The sequence below is a fragment of the Mizuhopecten yessoensis genome, unplaced genomic scaffold, assembly GCF_002113885.1.
Source record: "Mizuhopecten yessoensis strain PY_sf001 unplaced genomic scaffold, ASM211388v2 scaffold7763, whole genome shotgun sequence".
NCBI classification, from domain to species: domain Eukaryota; kingdom Metazoa; phylum Mollusca; class Bivalvia; order Pectinida; family Pectinidae; genus Mizuhopecten; species Mizuhopecten yessoensis.
The window spans coordinates 270,293-296,649 of record NW_018407210.1 but is presented as its reverse complement, the minus strand read 5'-3'; the positions used below and the strand labels follow the sequence as shown (position 1 = coordinate 296,649).

Sequence of the window (26,357 nt, the reverse complement as noted above, 5' to 3'; positions counted from 1 at the left end):
ACAGTCACTGGTGAGTTATGAGAATGCAGCACAGTCACTGGTGAGTTATGAGAATGCAGCATAGTCACTGGTGAGTTATGAGAATGCAGCACAGTCACTGGTGAGTTATGAGAATGCAGCACAGTCACTGGTGAGTTATGAGAACGCAGCATAGTCACTGGTGAGTTATGAGAAAGTTTGCTTTAGATATTGCTTTAATAGAGCTCTGCATTTGGAGAAACCTGAAAGTGAAAGATTAATTATCACTACAATTATTATAAAAAAAAACAATATAACACTCTGGTAAACCATTTCTTTAGTAAACAGTCTTCTCTGCCAAATGTGGAAAGTGCAATATAACCATTGATATATCTCTGGGGTCTCATATGTAGAGAACTGTAAATATAAAGTTTAAGTAGATGACTTAATTAGCTTTGTTTTTAGCTTACTTGGTCCGTTGTCAATCTGTCAACTTTTCCTTTAAAACGCTACTAGTAGAGATCTTCAAAATAAGCCCCTAAAGTATACGTATACATTTACGCATACGTTTATCCGTTTATCCGAAGGGAGCATACATTATTTTGTTAAACCTGTCAAAAAATGTATTTTTATATTTGGTACATTTTGGGATATATATAGACATCAGAAGTACTTTGAGTTGTCATTGTGGAGTATGGGCACGATCTACGCGAGCAATACACTACTTGCAAATGTATTTTATGCAGTAGACTTTGCACCGCGCTACCTTACAGGTACATTGGTGACAGTGTAAACGGCCGTGACGGTTAGATGATGCCAAGCTATAGTGATCATTTATATTTCGCGATGTATTTATTTTAGCATTAATCAACGTGAAGACTTCGTCGTGAAAATATATACCTTTTGAGTAATTATATCACTGTAACATACCTGTAATGTATGGTTCTCTCATCGTTCGCCAATTTTAATAATTATATGCGAATAAATCATGAGGTATCTGATCGTGAAATAAAGTAAACGTGAAATATAAGTGATTTACAGTACAACTTCTCTACTTCAGCTGAGCTTCATATCTTATCGTTTACTCATCTTACGACAACTATGGCCACCTGAGACCAAACTTAACGGGATGACGGTAATTTTGCGATTGTGAACTTTCACTTACTCAGTAGTAACATACTAGCTTCTTCCACATACAGAGTTTAGATTTTCCAGAGCCTGTAATCAGGATGTTTTTGCGAGATGCTCATTGTTGACAAATAAGTTATGTGCATAAGCACAAGTGTGTACCTACGAGACTACAATCAACACCATAGAAATGGTACGATCGCTATTCAGATCTTGTTTTACACTATGGTATTTATGTATCTGTTATGATTAATCTCATATTCAATTTGTCTTTAATGTTTACTTATATTGCCTGATGTGTCGGGAAACATTATGGCGAGTTCTACGCGCGGAACAAAAGCTAATTCATCTAACTCCTGTTCTCAATTTCGGTCCATGTTTTTTAGGTCATCTGAGCTTTGCTCCAGGGACCAATTCTGATCGCTTTCCATTCGTCGTCGTGTGTTGTGCGTCATCCGTTATCCGTCGTGCGTAAACTTTTTACATCTTGGACTTCTCCTCAAGAACCAGTGGATGGAATTTTTTCAAACTTGATCAGAAACATCCTTGGTAGATGAGGCTACAAAATTGTAAAATAGGGATACCTAACCCAACTCCAGGGGCCAGGGCGCCCGTCCCCTAAAGGAAAATTAACCAATATTTCAAAAATCTTCTTTTTAAGACTCAGAGGTACTACAGTCAATTTCTTTGCATGTATAAAAAGATCATCAGGGGCTTGGTTTAAGTTGTACATTTCAGTACCCCAAGGCCATCTGTTCTCCTTTGGGGAGGGGGTAAAATTTACTATAGTTTATATAGGGAAATAACACTTTTGGGTATATTTTGTCAATTTTCAGTAGAAAATTAATCTTACTTGGTGAGAATCATCATTGGAGGAAAATGGTATCAAATTGTAAAATTGGGATTCCTGCCCCAACCCCCAGGGGCCAGGGTGGGGTACCAATGGGAAAAATAACCAATATTTTAAAAATCTTCTTCAGACTTAGACGTAGTACAATCACATTCTGTGCATGGATGAACATTTTGTCATGGGCTTCATCTATTTTTCAATTGTATTACCCCGGGCCATCCCTTCTGCTTCGGGGAGGGGTAAAGTTGACTTTAGTTTATATATGGAAATAAAACTTTTGGGTATATTTTGTCCATTTTCAGCAAAAAATTATTCATTATTGGTTGGAATGACTATGATGCCAGATGTCAATTAGATGGTATGAGAAATTAAGATCCTGCCCCAACCCCAGGGGCTGGAAGGGTGGGGCCCAAATGGGGATTATGGTTAAAAGTTAAAAAATCTTCTTCATCAGAATCAGATGTTTTACTGTTCATGGATAGAAAAGGTCCTTACCTAAATTACCTTTACATTAATTGTAAATTTTACTATCCCCCAGTTCTTCTGCTCCCCCTTGGTGAGAGGGTATAAATCTCAACAGCAAATAATTTATTTGAATAGTTTTTAAAGTTTTTATCCTTTGGTGACATGACAGCTATTGTATTTCACTTTGTTTGCATGTTGTTTCCCACATTTTGTACATCTCAACAATGAAATTGAGCTACTAGTACCTATAATATAACTCAGGTGACCGCCAAGGCTCTTGGGCCTCTTGTTCTATTTTTATTTTCCATGTTTGTCCGTCTCCAGCAAACTTATTAAATATTAAATAATTATTAGTCAGTTGTTTTTCATCTTTATTTTACAGATTAGTATTAAATTGCTGTGTGGATGTGTTATCCATGCCCTAGCTCCATAGACTCTTTACCGTTTGTTTAAACAGAGAGTCTGGTCCCTTTAGGTGCAGAGAGGCAGGGCCCATAAGGGGAGTGTGAGGTTTAAATCTTTAAAATATTTACGATAGGAGTTATTTTAACCAAATTTGGTCTGGAGCATCCTTTGACAAAGGGGACTAAATTTTGTATAAACGGAGGGTGTCACTGTTGCGTCTCTTGGTGCAGAGAGATGGGGCCCAAAAGGGGAATCAAAGGTTTCAATTTTCAAAATCCTTTTCCTTCAGTATGATTGGAGATATTTTGACCAAATTTCATCCAGAGCATCATTTTGCAAGGGGAACTCAATTTGTTTTAACAGCATGTAGTCCCCCTGGGAGCAAAGGGGAAGAGTCAAGTAGTTATTTATGTTTAAAATCTTTTTCCTTCAGTTTATTTGGAGGGTTTTAACCAAATTTTGTGTAGAGCATCCTTGGGGAAAGGGGTTTAAATTTTGTATAAAAAGATGGTTGCTTTTATGAGGCAGAGGGGCGGGCCCAATAGGGGAAATTGAGGTTAATCCACCCCAAATTAGGGGGCAGAAAAAATGAACCTAATGAGGGATGGGTGTTGCTGAGAGACCGAGCCAATATCTGGAAATAGTTGCAGTATTATTCGTATTAAGAATAATTTTCCATGGTTGCTTTCTTATCCAGTTGAGCTCACCTGGCCCGAGGGCTTTACAAACTTTTAAAGTTAAACAGTTTGAATGAACTCTTATACTTGCAGCAAAGTTCTGTGGTTTGAATCACAACTTAGCCTTGAAGATCCGTACAGAAGTGTGGTGATAACATTAATCCAGTATATAATTGATGATTTATAGGTGTGAGTATATGGGGCTCTGGAGGCATAGGCAAGACCACTCTAGGCAATGAAATTTGTCGCCGACTTTGGGCCTATTCCAAACACTGGCAGGTCATCAAAGTTGATCTCAGGTAAGTTCCTCAAACTACATCAACTGTCTAACAGATTATATGGTACCAAGAGTAGATGAAAGGAGAGTGTGAGTGTGCTTTCAGAATTGTAGGAAGCACCTTTTCTTTGTCTTAAAGATGACTATAGGCCCTCAGCAGGTCCATCCTGGTTTTATCTGTCACTCTCAGAATGCAACATACACCAGAACAGACCATTTAGTACTTACCAGTAAAATTTGAGAAAGATCACTTCAGTTCATTATGAGCAGAGACAGATTTTAGGTGATTTAAAGGGACCTTGACAGCATTTTCAATGAAAACATCAAATTACTAAAATTTACTTATATATTTATGGCTGCAACTGTTAGAAATTAATTGCCAGTCGGATAACAGTGTGTGCTTATCCAAACCGAAACCGTGTTACCTTTTTTTCTATGCCATGAAATACAGCCACGAAAGAATGGCCCTTTATTTTGATATAAATATGATTACATATTTCACTAAATGCATAAACAAAGATAAATCAATAGTTATGTCTTGTAAATACAGCTGTAAAACACTGCAAATTCTCAAAATCGTCATAAATTGGCTACATATCGCTGTAGCCACCAGACTGGGAATTTTTTGTAATTTCACTTTACACTCATGCTATGCACATATTTCTGTGCATCACTCTGGTCAGAATGCAGAAGATAGCTGCCAGTGGATGATAAGTTACATCGTTCAACAGAATTTCAGTTGATATTATGTTAACATTTAAAGTTTATTGCATACATGCACTTAATGGTATAGCAAGTATACTGGTCACACGTGTTAAAGGCCCGTCAAACAGCGTCAAACAGCGGTCAGGAGTGACATTTCTGACCGGGAAAATCAATAAATATTGACCTACATTTTGGGACCACTTTTCCGGGTAACTGGATAGAACTTTAACCCAACAAGAACTGGTCGAGGTCCCGCTTAATTGACAGAAGGTTCTGGCCCCACCCCTTGGACCTTCATTCCTGAGCCATATCTGAACTGAAACAGTTGAGATCCCCTCTCTATATCCATATGTATCATTGCTGGTCATCAAGAGACGGACTCAATCATGATATTAATATTGGCCCTTGTGTCTGGCCGTTACTCTAGGGACTGAATGTTTGGGCCATAACTTTGAAAAAAAATTAGATTCTCACCCCAGAACCATAAATACATTTAATAGGCATAGAGAGATAGACAGTCATATTTCATAATTGACCCTGGGATCTGGCTCCACCTGTAGGGTCTTAATTTTAGGGTCATATATGTTTGATACAGTTAAGATTCCCTCCCCATAACCATATAAACCATTGCTGGGTATTAAGAGACGAACACAATCATAATATCAGTATTGACTCTTGTGTCTGGCCCCAACCCTTTCAATTAGGGACTTGGCTTCTAGGTCATAACTTTAAAATGGTTGAGATCTCCAACCCATAGCCATATATACCATTGCTGGGCATAAAGATCCAGGTAAGCAATACAGGCCCTCTGGGCCTCAATTGTATTAGCCCACCATCATCAGTTGGTGGGTTGTTCAAATCAACAGTTTGTCTGCAGTCTGTCCACCATTGACTAATTCTTGTTAGCACTATTTCTCAGAAAGTTCTGAAAGGATCGTTCTCAAATTTCACATCCATTTTGAATTTTGAGAATTAGAGCTTGTTAAGTGCTCTTTTCAGAAATAACAGAATGATCTTTCACAAATTTTACAAGTAGGTTCCCAATGGTGTCTCATTGGGTTTGTTGTATTTTGAGACTGACCTGGTTTGATATTTTTCTTCATCATTCTTTTAATTATTGAGTAAATATTGGTGTTACTATTAGTATTGAATGCAGTTCACATTCTAGTAAGATAAGATCTTTCTTTCGTCAACGTTTTGTTTCAAAGACTTCTTCTGAAGTTCCAAAAGTCCTACAGTCATGATATTCGGCCAGTAACATCCTTGGATGAAGCCCGAAATAGTTTGTGAATGAAAATGACTTTGACTTACTGTTAAGGTCACAGAGACCAAATAGGTCTAAACCTTCAAACAACTTCTTCTGAAGATCTGAAAGGCCTAGAGTCATGATATTTGGCCAATAGCATCCTATGATAAAGACTTACAAAGTTTGCGAATAAAAATGACGTTGGACCACTTTTAAGGTCACAGGGATCAAATAGGTAAAAACATTCAAACAACATCTTCTTAATATTCGAAAGGCCTAGGGTCATGATATATGGCCAAAACCATCTTATGATGGAGCCCAACAAAGTTTGCAATAAAAAATTACCTTGACCTATTTTCAAGGTCACAGGGGTCAAATAGGTCAAAACATTCAAATGACTACTTCTGAAGACCCTAAAGGCCTGAAGACATAATATTTGGCCAGTATCATCCTATGATGAAACCAGACAAAGTTTGCGAATGATAATTAAGTTGGCCAAGTCTCAAGGTCACAGGGGTCAAATAGGTCAAAACATTCAAACAAGTTCTTCTGAAGATCCCACAGGCCTAGAGTCATGATATATGGCCAGTACCATCCTATGATGGAGCCCAACAAAGTTTGCGAATGAAAATGACTTTGACCTACTTTGAAGGTCACAGGGGTCAAAAAGATCAAAACATTTAAACGACTTCTTCCAAAGATCCGAAAGGCCTAAACTCATGATATATGGCCAGTAGCATCCTATGATGGAGCTCGACAATGTTTGTGAATGAAAATGACTTTGACCTACTTTCAAGGTCACAGGGGTCAAATAGGTCAAAACCTTCAAACGACTCCTTCTGAAGATCTAAAAGGTGTAGAGTCATGATATTTGGCCAGTATCAATGTATGATAGAGTCGGACAAAGTTCCAAGGTCACATTGGTCAAATAATTGTAAACCTTCAATCGCTTCTTAATATCCAGTCAACCTCACTTCACAAGATTTCGCCAGCAACTCCATGTAATTAAAGAAACAGGTGAGCGATACAGGCCCTTCTGGGACTCTTGTTTTAAATACTGCGCTCTTAGGACAGATTATATAACCATGTCATATCTTGAGAATAACAATAACTACTATGTAACTTGAGGAAAGTGTTTAATCTTCAGAGTTTTCTGTATGCATGTATGTGGAAGTAGACCTCTTCAGTGTCAATGTCATAATAATAATAATAATGTTTATTTCAGGAAATAGATCATAGACATCACATGTAACATGACAGTTGACGTACATATTACAGTACAACATACATATATATTACTAAAAATATTAAACAGAATGTCACAGGTTTTTGGGGCAGTCCAAGGAGCAGGTGATTGGGCATCCCCTTCCTACAAGCTCTCCAGATGCTCAAATATTAATGAACCTACATGCCTTAAATTATCGTCAGTAATAAAATATTGAATTATTTTAAAATATTATATTATATATGAAACTAAAATTCATAACTGATTTTAAGATATAGGTAATTATATTTATACAATTAGTACAACACAAACATTGATCTATAAACCTGAGGATAGCCCATGAAAGCTCGAAAGCTTATTTCCAATGGGGTCCATGTTATATTGATCATGGGGAAAGATTTTGGTAGGAGGGAATGAATGACAACAAATTAACTTTATTGTCAGTACCTATAGTAATTCCGTAATGACTATATAATCTAAAAAACACACATATATATATGTTCAGGTTTAAATAGTTAGCCCAACTTAAAATATGTAACTTGACTTTCCAACTATTTCTAAATAACAAAAATAATACAGTACAGATGTCGTCAGCATGTGGATTGCAGTGACACAAAGTTTGTTTTCTTAGGGTTGGGGATCCCCCTACCAGCAAAGTCTACTTGTTTTGTGCCACCGCAATCACATATAATTGTGTTATCAGCATGAATTTTGAAATTTAAAAGCGAGTTGTTTCTTCACTGCTGCCTTAAATGCATATATGGAATTTATATCCTTGATTTTGTCAGGCAGACTATTCCAGTCATGGATCCCATTAAAATAAAAAGTACAGGTATCTTTCCCTTTACATGGTTGAACAACAAAATTAAAAAGACGTTATCGGGTGTGATGCTGATGAACACCTGACACTTTTATGAAGTTCAGGTTTAAGTAGGATGGACATTTTCCATAAAAAATCTTGTGCACCTGATTGAGTCTTAATTGTTTGACTCTATATTCTATATTTAACATATTGAGCTTTGACAGTTCAGTGGGGGTGATTCTCTTTCTGGGTTCTAATTGGCTAATAAATCTGACAACTTTATTTTGTAAAACCTGTAATTTGTTCTTCATTTTCTTGTTCAATCCTGAGTACCACGCGGAGCATGCATAATCTAGGTGGCACTGTATTAGTGCAGAACATAAATTTTGTCTGGTTTTTGTAGTTAGACATTTACTTTGTCTGTATAAAAATTTCAGTCTAGAATTTAATTTCCTCACAATGTTTTCTACTATTTCTTTGCCAGACATACAACAATCTATATTAGCTCCAAGATATTTCACAGATTTTGTTGATTTGATGGTATGATTGTTTGCGACAAATTCAAAATGATCAATTTGATTTTAAAAAAAAATCCGTTCCAAATAGCATGCTCTCTGTTTTACCTAAATGCAACGAAAGCTTATTATCAACTAACCACTCTGCACATGATTCAAGTACAGCACCAAGTTTCGTGGAAATTATTTCTGGGCTTTTATGTGCGAAAAGGATATAAACACTGTCATCGGCATATAATAGTAATTTGCATTCTCCATCAATGCTGATTGCCATATCGTTGACATAGCATAAGAATAAAAGAGGGCCTAAAATACTACCTTGGGGTACCCCACACGTAATAGTAGCTGGGTCCGAGTAGATATCGTTAATTTTGACTGTCTGATGTCTGTTACTCAGATATGATCTAAACCAATTTACAGATGTCACACCCATCATTTTCAACTTGCCACACAATGTCATGGTCAACCGTGTCAAAAGCTTTGCGTAGGTCTAGTAGCAACATGCCAGTGTATAGACCTTTACTAGTATTACATTTAATGTGGTCTAGCAAATGTATAAGACAGGTATCAACACCATGCATTTATCAATGTAATCTCATGAATAATTGGCATTTATCCAGGTAATCTATTGAATAATTGGCATTTATCCATGTTATCTAATAAATAATTGGCATTTATCCATGTAATACAATGAGTAATGATGCCACTAAGGTATTTTCATAACATTTTGATATCCTGTGTAAGCTTGTGTTTTATATGAATATATTGAAATTTGATACATATCCCAGTTGTTATCAACATTTCCCAAGAATTTCTAGACAGATCTTCTCCAATTTTAAATAAGGTTCCCCTTGTGTTACACATTAAATACATAGTAAGTAGGTCTAAACCAAAACCTCACTTTGATAGAACAATGTCATACAAAGCAGAATAAAGCTTTCTTTAGAAGTTACCATGAGATGCATTCCATGGAGAGTTGTCTGTGGTTAACTAGTTAATCGTGGTTACTTGGTCTGAAGACCACAAACCGGTTACCAAAATCAATAACGGAACTATCTGACATTTATTTTACCCTTTTGGGAGCCCAATGTTTCCCTGGTTTAGACCTACAAATTATCTTTAGATGTGACCGAAATCAAATAGCTTTGTAATAAAAACAGTGCTCAGACTGATATGTTAGTGTTGCACTCTATTGTAAAGATTTTACATATGTGATGTCATGATGATAATCTGAGGAGTACACACTTGAATGAGCAAGCAGGTATTAAAACGTTCGTCGATTAAATTTTGTTCAAGAACAATATTACCACGCATGACTTCGAGAACACTAGATAACTGTATTTAATCCCGCCTTACTGTATTAATTACAACATTTGTTGTCCATGAAATATACTTATAATGAGGTTACATGTAACTATATCCTATGTTTAGCTTTAAATACCCGAGTAAAGTTTCATACTAATTATTATACATATGTGTACGTATGTGGTGTAAAATTGCTCTGATGATGGTAGGCCTAGCCTACCTAAACATGTCAACAATAAAACATCTACCGTAACACATTACTTGGTGATGATACTTATTTCAACAGGTACAAATTTACTGGCTACTGCATGCTGGCCCTTTTTGAAACCCCTGAACATCTTTATAGATGCAGAGGGACAGGGCCCAATAGAGTAAATCGAGACAAATTTTTAAAATCCTTCCTCTTCTTTCTGCCATTAAAGGAATTTTAAACTTATTTGGTCCAGAGCATCTTTAGGCAAGGGGGGCCCAATTTCATTAAAAGGGAGTGTTTGATACCCCCATCCCCTGGGGCAGAGGGGCGAGGCCCAGTAGGGGGAACTTAGTAATACAAGATTAAAATCCTTCTCCTTTAGTATGATTTGAGAGAGTTTAAACAAATTTTGTGTAGAGCATCCTTGGGCAAAAGGGACTCAATTCAAATTGCTCAGTATCCTTTGCCTAATTTGATTCAACCATGTATATATAAAGGGTGCGGCTTCTCTATGGGCAGTTCAGGGTTAGGGCACAAGGGGGAAATATAGGTAATTTTTAAAATCTGACTGCTTGAGTATATAGGTAAAATGATTTTAATTTAATTTGTTCTGTACATAGTACCGTTTTGCCATATGGGAAATTGTCACTGTATAAACAGAAGGTGTCGCCACCCTTGGGAGTAGGGATGAGGCTCAATAGGGGAAATATGTAGATAAATCATTAAACTTCATATTTGTTGAATATTGATGAAGAAATTTTCACTTAATCTGACCTAGATGATCCTTAGGTCCTACTTAAATTAGCATTTTGTTGATAGGAAAAATGATTATTCAGGACTTTCAATAAATAAAATCACATCAAAATAATTATATGCCCAAAAAATAATTTCATTAATGCATGTTTATTGTCATTGTCGCAAACCATGGATTTTAATCTGCTTCTGCTCCTACAAGTGGCATGCAATGATGGTTTATTGTCAGAAGCTTGAGTGTTTACATTTCATGATTAATCGAACATATATTCGTAATATTTGAAATGCTGCAAGATAACAAGTTCTATCAAGATTGCCGAAAGGTTGTAGTTATAAAAGAAACTAAACATTCATACAAAAAGTTTACCAAACAAATTCTTGAAATCCCTCTGTCTGTTTCATATAAAAACAAAACATAACAAGTGGGCTTGTATGCACTTGTATTTCAGGGAGAAAGACTCGCTGGGGGATTTGTTTAAGGACATAATTTTGGAACTGCAACAGAAAGATGATGGCATGGACTCATCAGAGGATCTACATAACAGCCTACAGGATACCATGGACATAAAGCTGCAAGCAACCATTTTAGACCAGCTCGGCAGAATCAACCGCAGTCAGTAGTATTGCCATAGCTATGACCCCTACCATGTATAGGATTATATACCCTTACCTTGTCAGTCTGTTCATCCATTCACATGTAGTCTGTGCAATTACATCAAAACTGCTGAAAATTATTTGACAAAATATCCTATACATCACGTGACTTGTGGTGTGTGGTGCATGCTTTACACAGGTCCCTATCCTTTATGTCAAGGTCACAGCAGATGTCAAAATTAAAATCAACACACTGCTTCCCTGTGCTGTAACTTTTCAAGAGCTGAATTTTATTTCATGAAATTTCCTAGATACATGCGTATTTGTGATAATGACTTTGGGTAGTCAGGTGGCGCAGTTGATAGCGCATTTGCCTTTCATCAAGACAGCTTGGTTAGACTCTCCAATCAGACATGAACATCTATTGAATCACCTGCCTGACCCCTTGGGTTTTCTCCGGTCACTCTTGTGTCCTCCCACAAATAGACTCCCTGCATGCTTCCATTCAGGCTAACAGGAATGATATATTTAAGTTGTTATTATTCTAAAATAGACATATACATGTTGTTTATATATTATATAATAATGACTATTAGTGTGTCACAAAGCACACACAGCTCGTTCTATCTAGGTCAAGGTCAAGGTCGCTGTTACTATAAATGGACCGTGGTGGTAGGGCTCTTGATGACCTGTTAGTGTATTAGTTTGCTGTAGACTTGTCTTGCTTCACAATTTCATAATGAATTCAACGTCAAAGTATTACAAGTTTTTCTATTCGTAGATGTTATTTTATGCTTAAATTAATTACTCCTGTTGGCCCGGATGGTGTGGAGATTCTTATTGTGGGAGCAAACTGGAGTACCTGTTTAATACCCAAGTGGTCAGGCCATTGACACAAATACCATTTCATGTCCGAAATGGGACTTGCATAGCCATCTTGGTGAAAGACAAGAGTGCTCTCCACTGTGCCACCTGACCAACCAATCATTATAAGTATTTTAAGATCATTATAAACTCAATGTATTTCTCCTTTTTGAAAACTGAAAAAGTCCTATATGCTTTCTATTGACAAAAAGTCCTATATTCTATATATTGACAGAAAAGTCCTATATTCTATATATTGACAAAAAGTCCTGTATTCTATCTATTGACAAAAAGTCCTGTATTCTATCTATTGACAGAAAAGTCCTATATTCTATATATTGACAAAAAGTCCTATATTCTATATATTGACAAAAAGTCCTGTATTCTATCTATTGACAAAAAGTCCTATATTCTATCTATTGACAAAAAGTCCTATATTCTATATATTGACAAAAAGTCCTGTATTCTATCTATTGACAAAAAGTCCTGTATTCTATCTATTGACAGAAAAGTCCTATATTCTATATATTGACAAAAAGTCCTATATTCTATATATTGACAAAAAGTCCTATATTCTTTCTATTGACAAAAAGTCCTATATTCTATATATTGACAAAAAGTCCTATATTCTTTCTATTGACAAAAAGTCCTATATTCTATATATTGACAAAAAGTCCTATATTCTTTCTATTGACAAAAAGTCCTATATTCTATATATTGACAAAAAGTCCTATATTCTTTCTATTGACAAAAAGTCCTATATTCTATATATTGACAAAAAGTCCTATATTCTTTCTATTGACAAAAAGTCCTATATTCTATATATTGACAGAAAAGTCCTATATTCTATATATTGACAAAAAGTCCTGTATTCTATCTATTGACAAAAAGTCCTGTATTCTATCTATTGACAGAAAAGTCCTATATTCTATATATTGACAAAAAGTCCTATATTCTATATATTGACAAAAAGTCCTATATTCTATATATTGACAAAAAGTCCTATATTCTATATATTGACAAAAAGTCCTATATTCTATATATTGACAAAAAGTCCTATATTCTATATATTGACAAAAAGTCCTATATTCTATATATTGACAAAAAGTCCTATATTCTTTCTATTGACAAAAAGTCCTATATTCTATATATTGACAAAAAGTCCTATATTCTTTCTATTGACAAAAAGTCCTATATTCTATATATTGACAAAAAGTCCTATATTCTTTCTATTGACAAAAAGTCCTATATTCTATATATTGACAGAAAAGTCCTATATTCTATATATTGACAAAAAGTCCTGTATTCTATCTATTGACAAAAAGTCCTGTATTCTATCTATTGACAGAAAAGTCCTATATTCTATATATTGACAAAAAGTCCTGTATTCTATCTATTGACAAAAAGTCCTGTATTCTATCTATTGACAAAAAGTCCTATATTCTATCTATTGACAAAAAGTCCTATATTCTATATATTGACAAAAAGTCCTGTATTCTATCTATTGACAAAAAGTCCTGTATTCTATCTATTGACAAAAAGTCCTGTATTCTATCTATTGACAAAAAGTCCTATATTCTATCTATTGACAAAAAGTCCTATATTCTATCTATTGACAAAAAGTCCTATATTCTATATATTGACAAAAAGTCCTGTATTCTATCTATTGACAAAAAGTCCTATATTCTATCTATTGACAGAAAAGTCCTGTATTCTATCTATTGACAAAAAGTCCTGTATTCTATCTATTGACAAAAAGTCCTATATTCTATCTATTGACAGAAAAGTCCTGTATTCTATCTATTGACAAAAAGTCCTGTATTCTATCTATTGACAAAAAGTCCTATATTCTATCTATTGACAAAAAGTCCTATATTCTATATATTGACAAAAAGTCCTATATTCTATATATTGACAGAAAAGTCCTGTATTCTATCTATTGACAAAAAGTCCTATATTCTATATATTGACAAAAAGTCCTATATTCTATATATTGACAGAAAAGTCCTGTATTCTATCTATTGACAAAAAGTCCTATATTCTATATATTGACAAAAAGTCCTATATTCTATATATTGACAGAAAAGTCCTGTATTCTATCTATTGACAAAAAGTCCTATATTCTATATATTGACAAAAAGTCCTATATTCTATCTATTGACAGAAAAGTCCTGTATTCTATCTATTGACAAAAAGTCCTATATTCTATCTATTGACAAAAAGTCCTGTATTCTATCTATTGACAAAAAGTCCTATATTCTATCTATTGACAAAAAGTCCTATATTCCATCTATTGACAAAAAGTCCTATATTCTATCTATTGACAAAAGTTCTTTTCATTCTGGTGCTTATCTAATGGGAAAAAAACAAAACATAAGTCATATCTGCCAGTGTCAGATAACATTTTAGCAACACTAAAAGGTTGCAAGGGACATTTACAACCAATTTACATTGATTTTTATGCCATACCGCAGTGTCCATCGTCCGTCCGTTGTCAGTCCTTCAACTTTTCCTATAAAATGCTACTAGTCCTGAACGGCCAAGTAGATTTTGACTAAATTTGGTCTGGAGCATCCTTAGACCAAGGGGACTCAATTTTGTATAAACGGTGGGTGTGGCCCCCACTGGGGGCAGAGGGGTGGGGCCCAATAGGGTAAATAGAGGTTAAACATTCAAAAACCTTCTATTACTGTAGGGATTAAAGGATTTTATCCTAATTTAGTCTGAAGCATCCTTGGGCCAAGGGGATTTAATTTGTATAAACGGTGATTTGCAGTGGCCCCCCTGGGGGCATAGGGGTAGTGCCCAATAGGGGAAACATAGCAAATTCTTCAAAATGCTTCTTCTACTGTAGGAATGACAGGATTTTGTCCAAATTTGGTATGAAACACCCTTGGGTGAAGGGGAACCAATTTTGTATAAACGGTGGGTCTGACCCCTCCTTGGGGCAGAGAGGTGGGGCCCAATAAGGGATATAGAAGAATAGCTTTAATATCCTTCTTCTTCCGTTGGGGTGAAGGTATTTTGACCAAATGTAATACATGTATACTTCCAGCAACATATGGCTATTTTAACTTCAATTTTGCTAACATTTCCAGGTGAGTGATACAGGCCCTCTGGGCCTCTTGTTTGTTATTTATACAGATTTAATTTTGGCACTGGTGTATCATTTAAACTCAAGACCTTCCTGAGAGTAACTCAAGGCTTTGAAAAAATCTGAAATATCAAATAGGACTTTTTATTTCTGTGATGTCAAAGTAAAATGATTTAACTTAAATAAGAAGAAAATAATGTTACATAATTAAATATCAAATATCTTATTTACCAGTGTTTTAAAAACTGTGACTTTTGTGATATTTTTATCATTACAGGAACGATCGTCATGCTTGATAATGTTGACGACATAATTAACAAAAATGAAAAAGAATTTCTGCTCTTTGTCCAAAAACTTTTGAAGGAGTTACAGAAAAAATGCAAGGTAAAATGTTTAGTTTCCTGATATTTTTTTCATATTTCCCATCTCCACTTACTCAGCCTTAGGTGTTTATAAGTATTATAAACATGTTTATAATATAAGTATTAAAAAAATATGAATAGTGCTCATTTGGAGGCATTTTTGGCTTGATTGCAACATGATTATAGGGCATATAGATTGGCGATGTCCGTTTGTCTGTCCGTCCGTCTGTCCGTCCATCCGTCCGTCCGCACTTAGGTTAAGGAGAATAGTTAAGCTCAGTTTCCAAGGTATTAATTATCCCACATCAACTAAACTTGCATGGCTGGCTTATGTATCTAAGGATTCTAATCACATGCGATGCTTCGGATGCTGGTTCTGACCTACGTTTTCCGCTTCAGTGACCAGGTTAAGAAGATTGGTTAAGGTCAGGCCCCATCTGCACTATGATTAAGGTCTGTTACTAAGTAACTACTTGTTGTACATCAACTAAACTTGCATGATTTATGTATCTTAAAGGATTCTTATCACCTGTGATGCTTTACATGAAAATATTTACATCTCTTCCTTTTTAGCTCAGTAAACTCTGACTGCAAATAAATTAGTGTATACGCAATGAAAAAAAGGCTCTGTGGATTGATATCTGTTTCAAACATGGCGCTGTTCACACTTCAGTACAATAACTGTTTGGTGACAGCCATTGTTTGGTTCTTCAACATCTAGAAACATGGAACATATTTTGGATCCATTATGTCTGATTTATCATACAACAAAGGGATGCTGGCTAAATTCTTATTCCATGGATACATATTCAAAATTCTTTGATGGTGAAGCAAACAATGGCGGCTTCCTTTTGCGACGTTTGACCGCGTCACTGCCAGACAGTGTGTCAATGCGTGTACATAACGACCCTTATAAATAAATAAATATGTTTGAAGTGCTACTAATATTACTGAATTAAAAATTCAAAAGTGCTGAAAAGAAGAAAAATAGTTTTGTTCACTGCATATTTTCTAAGTTTATCAACATATCGATGTAGATTAACTGGAACTATATTACTCTAGCAATCACGGCTACCGTAGTTACCATTGTAGAAACCCGCTTCAAATGTTTGTTTTTTCTTTGTTTTGCATTTTGACATTGTTTATGATGTAAATATAAGGATTGACCTTCATTTCGACGGCGTATACGGTAGTATGAACGTTAAATGTACTGTAGCAATCTGGCCATATCGCCATTGGCGTTTTCTTGCATTGATTTATTTCTTACACATCAAATTTTTTTCCATTTATTTGTAAGCTGTACCAGGGCAACAATGAAGTTTTGGGAGGCATATAGAAATAATTTACAATTAAATTATGGTCATTACCCCACCTGTATACTTTTTGGCTCACCTGGTCTGAAGGACCATGGTGAGCTTATGCCATACTGCAGAGGGGCGGGGCCCAATAGGGTAAATAGAGGTAAAACCTTTAAAATCCTTCTTCTACCGTAGGGATTCAGAGATTTTAATCCTAACTAAAACACTGTTAAATAATTATTTGAAATCAACAAGGCATAACCTGTGTTTATGCGAGATGTGTTATTGATGATGGCAGGTCAGGGTGATCATCACAAGCCGTGTAAACCTCCAGTGTGACACGTCTGGACCGACCATATCAGACTTGAGGGAGTTAATGAGGCCGGTGAAGGTACAACAGTTAGAGACACACCACGCGAAGGAACTTATCAGGAAGTGTACTCCAAAGGTAACAAGACCATCCATCATTTAAGATATTAGAAACTCACCCAAGTCAAAGTCTGTGTCATAATTCTCATAAATTCATGCCTTTGATGTTTTTCTGGGTTAATTTAGAGTAATTGTCATGTTGTGTGATATAGAAATTGTGGTGTCTGTTTGTTCATCTGTCTGTAAGACCATCCACACTTTCTTTTCCAGAGATTCTGTCGGAATATGTAGAAAATGTGCTGTGGATCTTTTCAGATTTCCTATTATAATAACTTTGCCATTAGATCTCTATTGTTAGCCCCCACTAGTTCCGGGGGGGGGGGGGGGGGGGGGGGGGGGGGTACTATAGGTTTGCACTCCGTCTGTACGTCCTTACGTCCGAGAAGTTTGTCCGGGACATATCTTCTATCCTTTTTCACCTGGAGTAACCAGATTTGGTGTACAAGGACTTTTTTGGGATGGCGGAGTGCAGAGTGCAAGATTTAGGTCACTATGACCTCACTGTGACCTATGCTTTGACCTTTGACCTTAACTTTTGAAAAAGTTTGTCTGGGCATATCTTCTATTCTTTTTTACCTGAAGTAATCAGTTTTGGTGTACAAGGACATCTTTGGATGGCTGAGTGCAGAGTGAAAGATTTAGGTCACTGTGACCTATGACTTGACCTTTGACCTTAACTTTTGAAAAAGTGTGTTCGGGGAATATTTTCTAGCTTTTTTCACCTGGAGTTACCAGATTTGGTGTACAAGGACATCTTGGGAAAGCGAAGTGGAAGATGTATGTATCAGGATACTTTCTTAGCAGAAAGTACATCCTGACATAAGTGTACTGTTTGTTAAATATAGAAATCATTACCAGTGGGGGACTATGGATTGCCTTGCAATACTTAACCTTGTTAAAGTATTATTTTGTGATAAATGACAAGAATAATATAGCTATATTATTAGATGGCTGCCTGTTAAAATTTGTTATGGCCATTCCACAGAAAGTCGTAGTCTTTTTTCAATATTCCTGGTACCCTGTGTCAGGTTTTAATATACCTGGTACCCTGTGCCAGGTTTTAATATACCTGGTACCCTGTGTCAGGTTTAATATACCTGGTACCCTGTGTCAGGTTTTAATATACCTGGTACCCTGTGTCAGGTTTAAATATACCTGGTACCCTAGTGTGTCAGGTTTTAATATACCTGGTACCCTGTGTCAGGTTTTAATATACCTGGTACCCTGTGTCAGGTTTAAATATACCTGGTACGTATACCCTGTGTCAGGTTTTAATATACATGGTACCCTGTGTAAGGTTTTAATATACCTGACATAAGTGTACTGTTTGTTAAATATCTGGTACCCTGTGTCAGGTTTAAATATACCTGGTACCCTAGTGTGTCAGGTTTTAAAATACCTGGTACCCTGTGTCAGGTTTTAATATGCCTGGTATTTTGTGTCAGGTTTTAATATACCTGGTACCTTGTGTCAGGTTTTAATATAACTTGTACCCTGTGTCAGGTTTAAATATACCTGGTATTTTGTGTCAGGTTTTAATATACCTGGTATTTTGTGTCAGGTTTTAATATACCTGGTATTTTGTGTCAGGGTTTAATATACCTGGTACCCTGTGTCAGGTTTTAATATAACTTGTACCCTGTGTCAGGTTTTAATATTCCTGGTACCCTGTGTCAGGTTTTAATATACCTGGTATTTTGTGTCAGGTTTTAATATACCTGGTACCCTGTGTCAGGCTTTAGTATACCTTGTACCCTGTGTCAGGATTTAGTATACCTTGTACCCTGTGTCAGGTTTTAATATTCCTGGTACCTTGTGTCAGGTTTTAATATAACTTGTACCCTGTGTCAGGTTTTAATATTCCTGGTACCTTGTGTCAGGTTTTAATATACCTGGTATTTTGTCTCAGGTTTTAATATACCTGGTACCCTGCGTCAGGTTTTAGTATACCTTGTACCCTGTGTCAGGTTTTAATATAACTGGTATTTTGTGTCAGGGTTTAATATACCTGGTACCTTGTGTCAGGTTTTAATATACCTGGTACCCTGTGTCAGGTTTTAATTGTACCGAGGATTACGGTTGACTTCTCCAAGCTTCATACTAGAGTGGAATTTCACTTAAGCTCCATTGGTAGAGTGAAGGACTAGGAAGCACTAGTGGGTCACTGGTTCAATCCCTGGTGGAAACAAACTCCTCTCTTTAGGTCAAGTCTGATATAGTTCTGTTTATTGATTGTTGACTATGATAAATATTGAAATTATGTTTAAAATGTAGTCTATTAATACACAACCCCCCCCCCCCCCCCCCCCCCCCCCCGACCTATGGCGACAACATTTAGTATAGTATATGGTTGACTATTCTGACGATGTCGCTATTTCCAAAATTGTATATGGTCAACTTTTCCAACACATCAAACTTTTCCAACAATGCCAACCTTCGAATATGCAGGTTTCCCACATTCAAAATAGTGTACAATTGGCTATTCTAGCTAACAATGCCGACTTTTCAGACAATGCCGACTTTTCCTACAATGACAACAATGGCCTATATGGTCGCAGTATTTGAAATAACCCGGTAGTTATAATTAAGTGAAGCAGATAGACAATATTTGTAGAGTTTGACTCTGTCTATTTTTTCTATGAAATTTTCATTTTTCAATTCTTTTTCTTCATAATATCTGAAATTGAAAATATTTTTTTGTAAATATCTGCTGTAGGTATTCATGAATTACTTAAATGAGTGGAAATAATTACTATTGTTCTATTAGGCTGTTTTGTTGATATATATATATATATTTTGCCAGAATACTAAAAGTTGAATTTGTTGGAACAAAGACGTGTATTATGCGTCTCTGGTCAAAAATGTGGGATTAGTCAGCATTGTTTAAATAATTAGGTAATGTACAAAAACTCAACTCTGGCTTCACAGTGAAGTTTGTGTCAGTGATGTTGGAATAGTAGATTTTGTAGGTATAGTCGAAATAGTAGATTTTGTAGGTATAGTCGACATAGTAGATTTTGTAGGTATAGTCGACATAGTAGATTTTGTAGGTATAGTCGACATAGTAGATTTTGTAGGTATAGTCGACGTATGGGTATTAATCCAAAAGACTATTTGTTGGAATAGCCAACTGTCAAAATATAAATGGAATTGATAGTTATGTTAACAGTGCAATAATTGTTGGAATAGTCTACTGTTATGGACCATAAGAATTGTTGGAGCTATCTGAAAAACCAACCCTTGATTTTACAATGAAGGTAGTGTCAAAATTGTGAGAATAAACATTCTGTTGTTCATCAGTTTATAAGTTCATGTCCACTTTCTTCAATGATATGTATGGAGTATTAATACTCTACACTAGGAGTAGGAGTAGGAATACTCTACATCATGAAGAACTACTTTTCTGTGACTTGATCACTCTCTTCCTGTTACATTTTCAAATTAATAGAATATATAAGAGGTCAAACAAGTGCAAAATTTTCAGTTAAATTGTTGTAAACTTAAAGGTGAAACTTGAAGTATACATACATCACCCACACAAGGTGTAAAGTGCATTGTAATTAGATCACTGTGACCTTGACATCCAGATTTAAGGCAAAACAAGTGCTAAAGTTAGAATGAATTCTTGTCTTCAAATCTTAATCTTATCTTATTCATTTGTTTGAACTTTTAAACCACTGCTTGACCACCTTCAAACAAATGATGATTCTACATTTGTCATAATATTAAAAATCAATAGTTTACCAGCAAAGTGAAACATAGAATATTTGTTCTTTTGGTCACAATATGATTTGAATGGTTATTTGGTATGATCTATTATTTGGTTGTAAAGTTTGCCTCCATATATTGTGCAGGGTCTGGTGTCAGATGACGAATGTGACAGTCTTGTTATCCTGACTGATGGAAACCCCCTCGCTTTACGTACAATATGCAGTATTCTGAAAAACTGCTTTAGACAAGTTAAACCAACTGAGGTGATTGCACATCTGAGGAGCGATGCTGAAAAACTCTCTATGGTTGGCATGGAGAAATGCCTTCGGGAGAGTTTTGACAGACTTGAAGAAAGCATGAAGAATATTCTGATGCAGCTGACCTTGTTTAAGACCTCATCTTTTGACCTTCAGGCTGCCAATGCTGTTATAAAGGGAAACAATGCCCCAAAGTCACAAGATCAGATGACAAAGATGGAAGACAATGCCCCAAAGTCACAAGATCTGATGACAAAGATGAATGTATTCCGTTTGAAAAGCTGTCATCTTATTGAGGTCCAAGATTTGACCATTCAGACAGAAGGAGACGTGGTCCAGAACAGGAAGCCGAGACCTCCGGAATTGGGAGACAGCAACAGAAGTGTACTTTACTCCCTTCACCCCTTGGTGTTTGAATTTCTTTCCAAGCAGAAAAGTCAATTTTCTGATGTAATGAGGTCTGCAAGAATCAGGTTTTTTGAATATATGGTAAGGATTATTACAATAATCGGAAAGGAACAAGAAAACTCTTTTTATAATGCTGAATCTCATTTGAGAGAGTACAATGTGCACATTAATAGCTTTTTTGAAGTTATCTCAGAAATAAGAAGAGATTCTGATATTAAGGCTGGAACCTTTAATCTGGACACATTAAACAGAATTTCGGAGATTGGAAGACGTACGCTTTCACAAAAAGGCCAGCTAGCCTGGCTTCGCTGGGTTACAGAAAGAGCTGAACGTAATAATGACATTGAAATGTGGTTCGATTTCCATGGCTACTACATCCAGCTGTTGATAGAAATGGATGACACTACAGGCATACCCGCCATTATAAGTAAAACAGAGAAAAAGCTTGCTGATGTAATGAGCAGACCGAGGAGATCGCATCAAGCTAGTATGAAAAAAGCACTAGGAAACTACTACTATCGAAAGGCATTGTACTTCAAAAAAGTTGAAATACGTCAAAAGGTATGGGACAACTTGGAAAAAGCTAGGGAGTATTTAGAGGACTGTGGAAGTCTTGAACCAAGACACACAATGATACTTGCCAATGTTTACAATGACTTTGGTTGTTACTACTACCAGCATGACAATGAAAAATGCAGGCTGTTTCATGAAAAAGCAATAGAAAAGGCATCACACAGGAGACCTCCTGGTGTAGGAGATGACCATCCAGATGTCGACCTGTTCAGGAATAACCGTGCTGTTTGTTTGCTGAAGGATGTAATTGACAGGACTTTGGACCAGTCATCCTGCGACAGGTATATCAACGAGGCACTAGAACATTTCAGCAATACAATAGCAACAGGACGAATGCGTGGCACGGATAACACAGAATCCCATGCTTCAGCACTGAGAAACAGATCTGTTTTGTATCTTCAGTTAAAAAAGTATGAGGAAGCAAGATCTGATGCTAAAAGATGTCTGGAAGTACAAAAAAAGATTGTGTGTGAACCACATGTGGACTTGACATTGAGTTATAATAATGTGGCTCGTATTCTGTATAACTGGGGTGACCAGATGATGCGAGACCATGATACTGGTTTGTATTTACATACCCATATTTTTCACATAACTGCTTTATATAGTTTCATCAGTCCAAACCCATTGTTTACTTTTTGATAATTCACAGTGCGAAGTTATCCTGATCATGATTTGAAGATTATAACTATTCTTGTGACTTTATTCGCAGTAAATCTGATAAATAAATTTCAATTGTATTAAACTATTAATATACATGTAAATCATAATTTATTGTCCCATCGGATATCCTTTTATAATAGTCTTTGTATTAAAGCGAACAATAAGGCGTTTGGTTTTAAGCTCACCTGCCTGAAGGTGCAGAGGGAGTGGATCAAACAAGGGAATTAGAGAGACCAGTATTAAAATGTCCTCACTATTGCAGATAAAGAGATAAAATAAATCTGTATAAGAATCCCTTTGCCCAAGGGGACTTACACGTGTGTATATAACAAGTATGGTCGGACTGTTGGCAGGGGGGGTTATTGGTCCATTAGAGGTTATCAAACCTGTCATTAATACAATTTGTGCATTGAAAATAATTTGATTAAATGATGTACACAGTAATATAGTCTTTAATATAATTTTAACTTTTACAGACCAGGGAATGAGACTGCTCAAAGAATCAGTCAATTACTATAATCAAACAATGCTGAAGATAAAGAATGGAGGGATGGCCACAAGCCATGCAGAATATGCTGACATCAAGAAATTCCATGTGAAAGCTGTTGACAGAACAGACAAAGATAGAAAACAGTTGTTACAGCAGGAATACCTGGTAAGTAGAAAACAGTTGTTACAGCAGGAATACCTGGTACGTAGAAAGCTATGGTGTTACAGCAGGAATACCTGGTAAGTAGAAAACACTGATGTTACAGCAGGAATACTTGGTAAGTAGAAAACACTGGTGTTACAGCAGGAATACCTGGTAAGTAGAAAACAAAGGTGTTACAGCAGGAATACCTGGTAAGAAGAAAGCTATGGTGTTACAACAGGAATACCTGGTAAGTAGAAAACACTGATGTTACAGCAGGAATACCTGGTAAGTAGAAAACACTGGTGATACAGCAGGAATACCTGGTAAGTAGAAAGCTATGGTGTTACAACAGGAATACCTGGTAAGTAGAAAACAAGGGTGTTACAGCAGGAATACCTGGTAAGTAGAAAGCTATGGTGTTACAACAGGAATACCTGGTAAGTAGAAAGCTATAGTGTTACAGCAGGAATACCTGGTAAGTAGAAAACAATGGTGTTACAGCAGGAATACCTGGTAAGTAAAAAACACTGGTGTTACAGCAGGAATACATGGTAAGTAGAAAGCTATGGTGTTACAGCAGGAATACCTGGTAAGTAGAAAGCTATGGTGTTACAGCAGGAATACATGGTAAGTAGAAAACTCTGGTGTTACAGCAGGAATACCTGGTAAGTAGAAAACTCTGGTGTTACGCCAGGAATACCTGGTAAGTAGAAAACACTGGTGTTACAACAGGAATACCTGGTAAGTAGAAAACACTGGTGTTACAGCAGGAATACCTTGAAGGAAGGAAGAATTGGCTAACTGGTTTTTGCAGGGGAGGGGAAATTGACTTAATAGCTAATTTCTTCCTGAGGGAAATTGGCTTTGCCTGTTTTCACGGTCTAAATTTATCGAAATAGAATTTAACAACTTCTGAAAAATCAAGAAGGCTAGAATTGTGGTGTTTGGTCTGTAGTTTACTACGGTAAAGGGCTATTGACTTTGAAAAAAACAATGACTTTATGTACATTCCAAGACATAGGGTCAGATATGTTTTATGAAATGTACAGTTTTATTTACATGTAGGTTACTTCATACCAGGTAGTTTATTAAGGCTCTCTGGGCCTCTTGTTTTGGATTTACATTTAAATGAAAATTACCTATAAAAAACTTGTTTTGTTAGATAAAAGTGATAACACTTTTATTGTATTACTAGGCACTATTTGAGGTCTACTAACATGTAAAAAAGCCCTACAGAAATATATTAGCATTACAGGTATGTTTGTGTTGTAATTTAACAGCAGTTGGAATGCCAGATGAGTAGTGCAGACTACTCTGATGATGGCATTTCACTAAACAGTGATGAAGAGATTTCAAGTGGTGATGCACTATCTACTGACCCGCAGACAAGCAGTTCTGAAGACGAACAGACAGACACATTTCAGGATGCACAGACAGAAACATTAAAGGAGATACCAGTAGATGCTCAGAAGACTGTTGATAACACCCCTAATTTCACAGCTCCAGCGCCCAAGGCTAAAGGCAGATATGTTCACCAGGATTCCGGCTATGGTAGTAGTGTCAGTTCTATCCGTAGTTCTACCTCACGCCATTTGTCCCGACAAGAATCGTTTGAGATTCTTGATAGACCAAGGATGACATCAAATACGTCGGGATCTTCAGAAGATGTCTTTTCAAAACCATCTAGTGATGCATCTTACATAGAAATGAAGGTAGACTTGTCTGAGGATCTTACACGACCAAGGATGCCATCACACAGTTCAGGATCTTTAGTCTCCCGAAGAAAACGTCTTTCCCGGGATGTATCTTTAGAAGAATTGATGGAAGAAATACTTCCAAAGAAAAAGAAGAGGCATCCCAAAGTAGAAGGTGATTATGAAAATTCATAGTGAAAGAGAGTTCATGCGGATGAGTAAATGTTGCATGAAAGATAAATTATTGATATGAAAATTAAAACAACAAATAATCCCTACACAAGGTGATGGTTTGGTCAGCACATCTGTAATAATATTGACAACTACATACACATCTATACAGCAAGGGTCAAACAATTACAGCAACTGTCTAATGCAAGCCTGGGACCTCTTTTTATGAGTCCTTAGTCAAAAATAAGACTTACTGTAAACTCAGTGTGAAATGAACTACATACACATTAGGAAACTTATTACATTGCGAAAGCCTGGTGTGAGTGAATACTCAAAATATATAGCCTGAGAAAAATATCTACATTTACACTCACTAATGAACTAGTGAAGTGGTTTGTTTTAGCAAATCAGGCACATATGCTGAATTTTTCTGTAATAGACTATTTACCAGATAAAATCAATGTTTACATTGATACCCCAATATAAAACACAGGTTTGAAGAATTGTTGTCCTTATCCTTATAAATGTATGTCTGTTAACAGGAAGAAGCCATTCTCAACAGGAAGTCGAGAACAAGGGAGATAATAGGAAGAAGAGGTTGTCCAGAGGCTATAGTGACTCAGCTACACCCCAAACTACTGAAGGATCAGACTGGATAGTACCTGTTGAACAAGGCCAGGTTATTACAGGTCAGAATGAGCCTATTACGTCAGCTCATGTCCTAACAAAGGAAAAAAGTCAAGGTGACACAGTCGATTCATTTAAGCCAGTCCAATTGACAGGGAAAACAAAGGGTCAGGGGGGCACTGAAAATCCTGTAATACCAGTCAAGGTCACAGAGGAGGAAAAAAGCCAAGAGGACACAGAGGAGATAGGTTAATCCTCTTTAATGAAGCTAGCTGTCAAGAGGGACTTTTACATTCTCAGATGGTCATGAAGTAGAGGGAGCAGCATAAGGGGAGATATTTTTCAAAGGGATGGCTAATACTTTTGTCTTTTTGAAATATTTTAACCTTTGCATGTATACAGCTGAACTTCATTAAATTCAGCCAGCATTAATCTGATTTTCACACTATCAAGCCAGTGTTTGATGGGTTATCA

The 26,357-nt window shown here is 36.2% G+C and overlaps 1 protein-coding gene across 1 annotated transcript; it reads left to right on the top strand.

Annotated features, from left to right (window-relative positions):
- Window positions 1–26,357, top strand: LOC110454324. The gene is made up of 9 exons (XM_021503774.1): window positions 1–10; window positions 3,671–3,782; window positions 10,954–11,117; window positions 15,334–15,440; window positions 17,015–17,164; window positions 21,000–22,656; window positions 23,234–23,412; window positions 24,672–25,260; window positions 25,799–26,357. The coding sequence occupies exons 3-9, from the start codon at window positions 11,021–11,023 to the stop codon at window positions 26,134–26,136; spliced, it is 3,117 nt and encodes a 1,038-aa protein (XP_021359449.1). The 5' UTR covers window positions 1–10; window positions 3,671–3,782; window positions 10,954–11,020; the 3' UTR covers window positions 26,137–26,357.

Bases quoted from the DNA above. Each gene is read 5' to 3' on its own strand.
- LOC110454324 (XM_021503774.1), top strand. From the start codon at position 11,021: ATGGACTCATCAGAGGATCTACATAACAGCCTACAGGATACCATGGAC. The intron at 15,441-17,014 runs GTAAAATGTTTA...TGATGATGGCAG, and splicing joins AGTTACAGAAAAAATGCAAG to GTCAGGGTGATCATCACAAG. The intron at 23,413-24,671 runs GTAAGTAGAAAA...GTAATTTAACAG, and splicing joins TGTTACAGCAGGAATACCTG to CAGTTGGAATGCCAGATGAG.